This window comes from Bison bison, unplaced genomic scaffold (assembly GCF_000754665.1).
Source record: "Bison bison bison isolate TAMUID 2011002044 unplaced genomic scaffold, Bison_UMD1.0 scf7180017864508, whole genome shotgun sequence".
Lineage (NCBI taxonomy): Eukaryota > Metazoa > Chordata > Mammalia > Artiodactyla > Bovidae > Bison > Bison bison.
The window spans coordinates 5,167,183-5,179,020 of record NW_011495064.1 but is presented as its reverse complement, the minus strand read 5'-3'; the positions used below and the strand labels follow the sequence as shown (position 1 = coordinate 5,179,020).

At 38.1% G+C, this 11,838-nt stretch overlaps 1 protein-coding gene across 2 annotated transcripts in view; it reads left to right on the top strand.

Moving 5' to 3' along the window:
* Positions 1 to 3,802, top strand: part of TXNDC9 (thioredoxin domain containing 9) — an 11,919-nt gene extending 8,117 nt beyond the window's left edge. For both annotated transcript variants that reach the window (XM_010829633.1, XM_010829632.1), the window contains exon 5: positions 1,919 to 3,802. In XM_010829633.1, coding sequence (XP_010827935.1) covers positions 1,919 to 2,036 — 118 coding nt within the window. In that variant the 3' untranslated portion in view covers positions 2,037 to 3,802. The remainder of the gene's footprint in view (positions 1 to 1,918) is intronic.
* The last annotated feature ends 8,036 nt before the right edge of the window (positions 3,803 to 11,838 follow it).

Genomic DNA, 11,838 nt, shown 5'->3' with positions numbered 1-11,838 from the left:
CAAACATTATATTTTTAATGTAGTTATTCCTGTATCACTTGTCAACTCTGATAAACTATATAACATCTCATTTCTATGTTTAGCTTAAATTACATAACTATAAAGAGCAGTCTCAGTAGAAAATGATCTAAAATCCAACTTCTGTTTTCCACTCATCTCTTTGTTCACTTCTCCAGACAGTTTAATTTCACAGATTAGAGCACATCTTATGTATCTGTTTTTTATTTGCAAAAATAATTGGTTAAATTTTCCAGCTATTCCAGTCAGAGTACCTTTCAATAAGTAAAAAATTCCCTCATCTTTTTATTTTCCTTCCTCCTTTTTCTCTGAATCTCTCCTACATGTGTATAAGTCATTCCTATATTGTAGAAATTGATTTTGAAGTTCCAGGTTTTGTTTTCTTAAGTAAAAGGTTAATATTAAATCGTGATTTCCAATTTTAAATAAGTTGGAAACTAGTGCAGAGAATTCTCATATATCATTCACCCGTATCCCTCAATTTTCAATATTTTATATTTGCTTTATCATTCTGTTTTGGGGTATATATAAAGTTTTTTCACAACCATCTGACTGGATATTGTAGACGTCCCTTTACTCCTAAATATTTCTGTTTGCATTTTCTAAGAACAGGGACATTCTTATACATCCACAGTAAAATTAGTAAAACACAAAATACATAGTTTGCAGACCTTATTCAAGTCCATCACTGTCCCAGTAATATCCTCCATACTGAAGAAATGAGTCACAAGTACTTACTGTGAATTTTTAGTTTCCTTTAACTTGTAGCAACTTGTTGCCCTTGTTTTCCAATAGGTTAACAGTTTTGATGAGTACAACTGGTTATTTCATAGAGCATCTCCCAGTTTGGGTTCATCTAATGTTTCACAATTAGATTCAGGTTTTGCATATTTTCCACAGGTGTAATATGGAAGTGATGTGTTCTTCGTTCTCAGTGTACCATATCCGGAGACATAGGGTGGTTTGTCTCATTGCTGGCAGTATTATCTGAGCACTGGCTAACCAGTTGTCTACCAACCTAACTGGTAATTTAAGGAAGACCTTTTCCAGACCCCACATTAGTTTACTTTTTCATTTCTTTGTATTAGAATGGGCTATGGATTATTTTATTCAATGGGATATATTATTGAGTATTACTGTTATTATTTACTTTGAAGCTCAGGTTACCTCACGTTTGCCCAGTGAGAGCCTTGCATTCTGGCTTCTGTGTGTTCTTGACACATCCCCATAATCCTTTGAGCACTTTCGTTTTGGTGCAGGTAAGATCTTTTAGGGGGACCTGTGTTGTACTCTCCATAGGAATTGACTTTATCTCCAAGAAGCCATGATTCCCTTCAGCGGCAAATGATATTTCAAAACCAAGATCTTATTTTTCAGGTATCATGAAAAGCATTCTATACTAATTCAGGGTTAATGATAATGAGTTCCATGAGTTTGTTGTCTATAGTGATCTAAACATTAAAAGATGTTAAATAGGATCAAACTGGTCGTAACAGGCTATCGAAAATAGAGCACGATTTTCCCTTGTCATTCTCAGAGGGATAGGAATCTAATACAGATTCAGCATACCCAAAACATGACAATAACTGATTTCCTTCTATGGTTTTCAGTCAGAGATTCTGTTGGTACATTCCATGAAATGCTAATCAGTAATTAACGATAAGAAAATAAAATGCTAGTCAAAAGCATTTAGTAGTACAAAGTAAGGTTTAAAACTGTTAATTATCAACTATTAACAATCAGTGTTAGTTTTCAGTACCTCTTCCTCAACATCAGCATTATAAAGAAAATTTTACTCTAGTGCATGTGTTAGAGTGAGGATAGATTTTTGTGTAGTTTAGAATACTAGCTGTACTAAATCATAGAGAATTAAGCGCTTTTCTTATTTGTTTCTTTTTAGTGGAAATTTAATGGAGCCACCATTTCAGAGCCAAAAGAAATTTGGAACAAACTTCACAAAGCTGGAAAAGAAAACTATTCGGGGAAAGAAATATGATTCAGACTCTGATGATGATTAGAAATTAGTTATAATTCTTTGTAAATCGTCTTTTTATTTCTCCTTACTTCACAATTAGATGTGTTTTCTAAACTCTTGATTTCAGTATGTTCATCTCCTGATGGTCACATTCTAGAGTTTTATGCAGTGGCATCATGGTGAAAAACATCTTTAATATTTATATGTGGAGCTTGTGTTTAAGTAGAGGAAAACTTCTGAGTTCTAAAATTATCTGAGGAGAGTCTGGATTCTCTATTTTTGAGATTGGTTTTATCACAATGATTCTTACGTTTTTATACCATTCACAATTGTGTTTTTAATCTACTGGATTGAAAATAGAAATTCAGCACACTATTCCAGGACTAATTCTTATGCAGCATTATTTAGTTTATAAAGAGGTCAAGTAACATTTACTGGTGTAACAGATAGCACTTGTAAATGAATTAGAAACACTCTTCACTTCTGGAATATATTTAAGTAATTATTAAAGAACTGTTTATTTATTCTGTAAGATGCATGGTGTTGTTGAATCAACTGATGGCATCAGAAAGCTTTTTCAGATTGTGACCATACTGCCTTATTTAAAAGGTCCTGATTGCTTATATTTTAAGACGTGCATTAAACAATCAAGAAGCACTTTGGGAATGGCAGCATGATCTACAGACCCATCAGTGAGACAATCATAACTGGTAAATATTTTTCTAAAAATGAAAAGTCTCTGGAAATTGTCATAAGAGCATACAGCAAACAAAAACACTTATTCAAGAAAATACTCAGTCTTGGGAAGAACAGTGAGTCTCTTTGGTACTTGAACCATGATCCTGCTAAAACTCACACAAGAAACAGACAACCTGAATAGGCCTCTTTTATATAATCAACAGCTACTACCTTTCTAAAACAGAAAGCACCAGACCCACATGGGTTCACTGGTGGATTCTAGTGAACATTAATGAAGAGGTTTTATTAATTCTCTACAGTCCCTTTCAAAAGCAGAATGAGTTGTCTCATTCCTAACTCATGAGACCAGCTATACTCTAATACTAAGAACAAAGACATTACAGGAAAACTACAGACCAGTATCTGTCTTGAACAGAAGCAAAAATCCTTAAAATATTAGCAGATCAGTCCAACAGTATATAAAAAACAACCAGGCACCACAACCAAGTGAGATTTATCCCAGGTATGGAAAGCTGTTTCGATACTTGAAAAATCAATGTAATCACAGTCTAAAAAAATTAGAATCACATAACGTTATCAGTAGAAAAAGCATTTGACAAAATCCAATACCATTCATGATTAAAAACTCAGTAAACAATAGAAGGGAATGTACTCAACTTGATTTTTTTAAACAATAGAAGGGAATGTACTCAACTTGATTTTTTTTAAATATCTACAAAAACCTACAAGTAGTATCAAACATAATGGAAGAAGTTTGAATTTCCCATTAAGCTCACACGCAAGGCAAAATGTCTTTCCCAGCTCACCCCTGCTTTTCAGTATCATACTGGAAGTCTTAGCTAATACAAAAGGAAAAAAATATATATATGTGCAGATTGAAAAGGAAGAATTAAACTTGTGTTAGCTTGTAGATGACATGATCATGTATTAATAGAAAGTCCAGCAGAATTTACAAAAACAAGCAAACAACCCTCCTGGAACTAATGAAAGATACAGCAAAGTTGTAGAATACAAGGTTAATGTACAAAAGTCTACTGTGTTCCTATACCAGCAGCAATGAACAACTGAAATTTGAAATTAAAAGATGCTACCATTTACATTAGCATTAAATGAAATGGACATAAGATATGTGTAAGACTTGAGGGAAAATAACACAGATGAAAGATATTAAGGAATAAATGAATGGAGATACAGTCCATGTTCAGGGATAGGGTGACTCAGTATTTAAGATGTCAGTTATTACATTCAACTTGATTCACACGTTCATAAATTTAATTCCTAGATTCAGCACAATCCCAGTCAAAATCCCTGAAACTTATTTTATGGATACTGACAAACTAATTCTCAAGTTTATATGAAAAAGAAAAAGGCTCAGAACAACCAACACAGTATGGAAGGAGAACAACAAAGTTGGAAGACCGACATTACCCAACCTTAAGACTTTAACGATAAAAGATCATATCGTTTTATCATACCTTTTAAAAAGCACTTTTTTAAACGAGCGCTAATTAGAAACACATCTGGAACTTTGGAGGAAAAAAGCAATACCTGGGCATTTCTATTTTTCAAATAATTCCAACATAATTCTGGTAAATCTTATCTAGTTTGTTTCACTTCTATTTCATATTCACTGTTCTCATTTCATTTAGGTTATGTTTTCCAATTTCTCCATCTTCTTTTTTTCTTGTTCTTTATCAAAAGTAGTAGAAGAGCTTTTCTATACATATATATATAAATAGTAGGTATAATGTAATATGGCAAATACATAAGGAAACAATGACAAACGTTATTTTCTTGGGCTCCACAGTCACTGCAGATGGTGACTGCAGCCATGAAATTAAAAGACGCTTGCTCCTTGGAAGAAAAGCTATGACAAACCTAAAGTGAAAGTTGCTCAGTCGTGTCCGACTCTTTGTGACCCCATGGACAGTCCTTGGAATGCTCCAAGCCAGAATACTGGAGTGGGTATCCTTTCCCTTTTCTGGGGGAATCTTCCCAAGCCAGAGATCAAACCCAGGTCTCCTGCATTGCAGGCAGATTCTTTACCAGCTGAGCCACAGGGAAGCCCATGACCAACCTAGACAGAATATTAAGAGACGTTACTTTGCCAACAAAGGTTCATATAGTCAAAGCTATGCTTTCTCCAGTAGGCATGTGGATGTGAGCGCTGGACCATAAAGCTGCTGCTGCTGCTGCTGCTGCTGCTGCTGCTGTGTCACGGCAGTCATGTCTGACTGTGACCGCATAGATGGCAGCCCACCAGGCTCTCATCCCTGGGGTTCTCCAGGCAAGAACACTGGAGTGGGTTGAAGTGAAAAGTGAAAGTGAAGTCGCTAAGTCGTGTCCGACTCTTAGCGACCCCATGGACTGTAGCCTACCAGGCTCCTCCATCCATGGAATTTCCCAGGCAAGAGTACTGGAGTGGGTTGACATTGCCTTCTCCCAAAGAAAGCTGAGCACCAAAGAATTGGTGCTTTTGTTGGAGAAGACTCTTGAGAATCCCTTGGACTGCAAGGAGATCAAAATAGTCGATCCTAAAGGAAATCAATCCTGAATATTCATTGGAAGGATTGATGCTGAAGCTCTAATACTTTGGCCACCTGATGCAAAGGGCTGACTCATTGGAAAAGATCCTGATGCTGGGAAAGATTGAGGGCAGGAGGAGAAGAGGATGACAGTGGATGAGCTGGTTGGATGGCATCACTGACTTGATGGACATGAGTTTGAGCAAGCTCTGGGAATTAGTCATGGACAGGGAAGCATGGCGTGCTGCAATCCATGGGGTCTCAAAGAGCTAGACACGACTGAGCAACTGGACTGAACTGATAATGCAATATGTATTTTTTAAAACTTAAGAATTTTTGCCTAGGTAAAAAATTTGTGGCATTGTGATTCCACTTGTTTGACTTAGGATGAATAGAATGCTAGATTTCTAATTTATATTCACTCAATATACTTTGATATACATCTGTGTATTTTGGCATCTGGTATTACTGCTAAAAGTCTAGAAATTTTATTACTTTAATGATTTTTAAAAAGAATTTGATATTTGACACTTCTAATCCAATTCTGAGAATATAAAGAAATAATATGTTGCAAAAAACCAGGAAATTAATGTGATACAGTATTAATGAAAGTACATATTTTCTTCAAATTTCACACACACAAAAAGACATGATAAGAAGAAGAGGTGGCAGGAATACACAGAAGAACTGTACAAAAACTGTACAAAAAAGATCTTCATGACCAAGATAATCACAATGGTGTGATCACTCACCTAGAGCCAGACATCCTGGAGTGCAAAGTCAAGTAGGCCTTAGGAAGCATCACTGCAAACAAAGCTAGTGGGGGTGATGGAATTCCAGTTGAGCTATTTCAAATTCTGAAAGATGATGCTGTGAAAGTTCTGCACTCAATATGCCAGCAAATTTGGAAAACTCAGCAGTGGCCACAGGACTGGAAAAGGTCAGTTTTCATTCCAATCCCAAAGGCAATGCCAAAGAACGCTCAAACTACCGCACAATTGCACTCATCTCACATGCTAGTAAAGTAATGCTCAAAATCCTCCAAGCCAGGCTTCAGCAATACGTGAACCATGAACTTCCTGATGTTCAAGCTGGTTTTAGAAAAGGCAGAGGAGCCAGAGATCAAATTGCCAACATCCGCTGGATCATTGAAAAAGCAAGAGAGTTCCAGAAAAACATCTACTTCTGTTTTATTGACTATGCCAAAGCCTTTGACTATGTGGATCACAATACACTCTGGAAAATTCTGAAAGAGATGGGAATACCAGACCACCTGACCTGCCTCTTGAGAAACCTATATGCAGATCAGGAAGCAACAGTTAGAACTCGACATGGAACAACAAACTGGTTCCAAATAGGAAAAGGAGTATGGCAAGGCTGTATATTGTCATCCTGCTTATTTAACTTATATGCAGAGTACATCATGAGAAACGCTGGGCTGGAAGAAACACAAGCTGGAATCAAGATTGCCAGGAGAAATATCAATAACCTCAGATATGCAGATGACACCACCCTTATGGCAGAAAGTAAAGAGGAACTCAAAAGCCTCTTGATGGAAGTGAAAGTGGAGAGTGAAAAAGTTGGCTTAAAGCTCAACATTCAGAAAACGAAGATCATGGCATCTGGTCCCATCACTTCATGGGAAATAGATAGGGAAACTGGAAACAGTGTCAGAATTTTATTTTCTGGGGCTCCAAAATCACTGCAGATGGTGACTGCAGCCATGAAATTAAAAGACGCTTACTCCTTGGAAGGAAAGTTATGACCAACCTAGATAGCATATTGAAAAGCAGAGACACTACTTTGCCAACAAAGGTCCATCTAGTCAAGGCTATGGGTTTTCCAGTGGTCATGTATGGATGTGAGAGTTGGACTGTGAAGAAAGCTGAACGCCGAAGAATTGATGCTTTTGAACTGTGGTGTGGGAGAAAACTCTTGAGAGTCACTTGGATAGCGAGGAGACCAAACAAGTCAATCCTAAAGGAAATCAACACTGAATGCTCATTGGAAGGACTGAAGCTGAAGCTCCAACACTTTAGCCTGATGCAAAGAGCTGACTCATTGGAAAAGACCCTAATGCCGGGAAAGATTGAGGGCAGGAAGAGAAGGGGGTGACAAAGGATGAGATGGTTGAATGGCATCACCAACTCATTGGACATGAGCTTGAACAAACACCAGGAGTTAGTAAAGGACAAGGGAAGCCTGGCATGGTGCAGTCCATGGAGTCGCAAAGAGTTGGACATAAGTTAGTGACTGATCAACAACAGCAATGACAGTGTGGTGTTGTCAGGAGAATGGACAAATCAGTGGAATAGAATAGAGCGCCCAGATACAAACCCATATTGTATGGATAGTCAGCTGATCTTTGACAGAAAAGCAGAGGCAAGCAAAGATGACCTTTTCAACAATGGTGCTACCACAGCTAGACCTTCACATGCCCTTCTCCCAAAAAAGAATTCAGACAAATTTTATGCCATTCACAAACAGTAACTCAAAATAGATTTTAGAACTAAGTGTAAAAGCACAAAACTAAAATTCCCAGCAGATAACCTAGGAGAAAACCTAGATGATCTTGGGTATGTATGGTGATGACATTTTAGAAGCAACACCAAAAGCACAGTCCCTGAGTGAAAGAATGGCTAAGGTGGACTTTATTCAATAAAAAATTGTGCTCTGTGAAAACAAATGTGAAGAAAATGGGAAGACAGGTCATAGACTTGAGAGGAAATATTTGCAAAAGACAATAATAAGAGACTTTTGAAATATAAAAAGAACTTAAAACTTAAGACAGCAACCCATAAGAAAACAACTCAAAGGATGGGCCAAACACCTGAACAGACACTTCTCCCAAGAAGCGATACAGAAGATAAAGAAGCACATGAAAATATGCCCCACATTGTATGTCATTAGGGAAATGCAAGTTAAAACAATGAGATACCACTACACACCCATTAGAATGACCAAAAACGCAAACCACAGCACCAAATGCTGGTATGGGTGCAGAGCGAGAGGAACTCTGATTCATTGCTGGTAATAATGGTACAGCCACCTTGGAAGACAGTTCGGCAGTTTCTTACTTACAAAACACTCTTACCAGATGATGCAGAAATTGCACTCCTGATATTTACCTAAATATGTTGAAAATGTATTTCTACACAAAAACCTGTACACGAATGCCTACAACAGCTTTATTCATAATTGCTAAACTTGGTGGCAACCAAGACGTCTCAGTAGATGAATGGATAAACTGTGGTACATTCAGACAATGGAACAGTATCCAGTGTTCAACATAAATGAGCTATTAAGACTTGAAAAGACATGGAGGAAACTTAAATGCATGGTACAAACTGAAAGATACCAATCTGAAAGGTTATGTACTGTATGGTTTCAACTATATGATATTTCTAGGAACGGTAAAATTGGAGGCAGTCGGCTTCCCTGCTAGTCCGGTGGTTAAGAATCCACCTGCCAGGAGACTCGGGTTCAATCCCTGGTCAAAAACAATCCCACACACAGCGGAGCAGCTCAGCCCATGCACCCCAAGTACTGAGCCAGCGCTCTGGAGCCTGCAAGCGACAAGTACTGAGCTTGTGTGCGATAACAACTGAAGCCCACACGCCCTAGAGTCTGTGCACTGCAACAAAGAGTAGCCTCTGCTCACTGCAACTAGAGAAGGCCTGCATGCAGCAATGAAGACCCAGTGCAGCAAAAATAAATAAATCTTACAAATATTGGAGGCAGTGAAAAGATGAGTGGTTGCCAGGGGGTTAAGGTGGAGTGAGGTAGGAAAAGCTGAAGCACATAGGGTTTTTAGGGCAGTGAAACTACAGATCTGTCTGGACTTCATGACAGGGTTACAGCCTGATAAACCCACCATAAATTGAAAATACCATAACTTAAAAATGCATTTAATACATCTAATGGCAACCCACTCCAGTGTTCTTGCCTGGAGAATGCCAGGGACGGGGGAGCCTGGTGGGCTGCCATCTCTGGGGTCGCACAGAGTCGGACACGACTGAAGTGCCTTAGCAGCAACCTATCTAAACACCATAGGTTAGCCTGCTGTTGCTGCTGCTGCTAAGTTGCTTCAGTTGTGTCCGACTCTGTGCGACCCCAGAGATGGCAGCTCACCAGCCTCCCCCGTCCCTGAGATTCTCCAGGCAAGAACACTGGAGTGGGTTGCCATTTCCTTCTCCTAGGTTAGCCTAGCCTACCTTAAATGTGCTTAGGGCACACATTAGTTTTCAGTTGGGCAAAATCATGCAACACAAGCCTGTTGTATACAGTGTTGACTATCTCCTGTAGTTTGAATACTGTACTGGAAGTGAGAGGAAACCCAGGATGGTTGTTTAGGTGCAGATGGTTATAACTGTGTCAGTTGTTTGCCCTGGTAGTCATGTGCTAACTGGAACTGTGGCTCCCTGCTGCTGCCTGGCATTGCCAGAGTTCTGTCCAACAGGGCACTAGCCCAGGAAAAGGTCAGAATTCAAAGTTCAGTTCCTACTGAATGTTATTTGCATTCACACAATTATAAAGTCAAAAAATCTCTAAGTTGAATCATCACAGGTCAGGGACATCTGTACTCTGAATCATACTGTAATAGCAGACACATGTCATTATACATGTTTACATTATACATTTGTCCACATCCAAAACAGAGCAACAATAAGAATGAACCCTGAACTAAGGACTTTGAGTGATAATGATGCATCAAGGTAGGTATGTGATCAACTGTCACAAGTCTGCCACTCTGGTTGGGAAGGTTGAGAATGGGGGAGACCATGCATGAGTGGGAGTATTTAATATATGATAAATCTCTGCACTTTGCACTCAGTTTTCCTGTGAACCTAAAACAGCAAAAGCCATGGTTTTTCCAGTAGTCATGTATGGATGTGAGAGTTGAACCATAAGGAAAGCGGAGTGCCAAAGAATGATGCTTTTGAACTGTGGTGCTGGAACCAAAAGTGGTTCTTTGAGCTGTTAGCCAATATGGCAAACTGTTAGCTAGATTGAGAAAACATGCAAACAACTAATATCAGAAATGAAACTGGGATGTTACTATTGACTTTACAGAATTAGAAAGGATTATAAAAGAATGTTATGGACAACTGTATACTAAATTAGATAACCTGGAAGAAATAGACAAATCCTTAGAAGATGCACAGCTTACCAAAACTGACTCAAGAAGGAATAGAAAATCTGAAAGACCTATACTGAATAAAGAGGTTGATTTAGTTTTTAAAAAAGAAGAAGAAATCGCCCAGGAAAGAAAATCCGAGACCATATGACTTTACTGGTGAATTCCACCAAATGTCTAAATAAGTAACACTAGTCTTTTAAACTCTTCCAAAAAAGAGAAGAGGAAGCAATTTCTTGTGTATTCTATGAGGTCATATTACCCTAACACCAAAGCGATACAAAGGTACCTAAAGAACAGAAAGCTGTAGATCAGTATCACTTATAGTTGCAAAACCCTCATTAAATACTAGAACATGGAATCAGACAACATATCAAAAGGATTATACACTATGACCAAATAGGATTTATTCCAGGATGCAAGGATGGTTCAAAAATAAGAAAAATCAATATAATACAGTATGGTAATAGAACCAAAGAAAAACCCACAAAATCATCATCGCAGATGCAGAAAAAGCTTTTGAAACTATATAACATCCTTGCAGGATAATAACACTCAGAAAACTAGAAATAGAAGAAAACTTCCTCATTATGATTCATGTAAAACCACAAAGCTAACTTCATATTCAGTAACAGTTTCTTCCTTTAGAGCAGGAACAAGACAAGGAAGCCCACTTTCATCACTGGTATTCAACACTGTACTGGAAGTTCTTGCCAGAGCAATTTAGTAAGAAAAAGGAAAGGCATCTAAAATGGAGAGGAAGAATCAGTCTACCCCTACTTGCAGATGATATGCTCCTGTAAATGGAAAACCCCAAAGAACACACAGAGAAAAAACCTTATACTAGAATGAATGAATTTCAGTTTGCACACTACAAAGATGCAGTGTACAAAATGAACACACAAGATCAGTTTTGTGTTGACAATACACTAGCAAGGAACAAGCAGTAAAACAATTGAGAAAATAATGCCATTTACAATCGCATCTGGGGCTTCCCAGGGGGCGCAGTGGTAAAGAATCCACCTGCCAATGCAGAAGACGCATGAGAGACGGGTTTGATTCCCAGGTCGGAAAGATCCCCTGTAGTAGGAAATGGCAACTGACTCCAGTATTCTGGCCTGGAGAATTCCACAGGAGCCTGGCAGGCTACAGTCCATGAGGTTGCAAAGAATAGGACACAACTGAGCAAGAACACACACACAATAGCATCCAAAGAATGAAATATCAGAAATAAATTTATCCAAGGAAATGAAGTACCTGTACACTGAAAACTACACATCACTGAAGTAAATTAATATTTATTTTAAAAATTCAAATATATCTCAGGTTCATGGGTTACACAATATTGTTAAGATAGCAATAGTATCAAAAGCAATCTAGAGGTTCAATACAGTGCCTATGAAAATTCCAATGGCCTTTTTGCAAAAATGGAAAGACTGGTTCAAATTCACATGAAATTACAACTCAACAACAAAAAGGCAGGC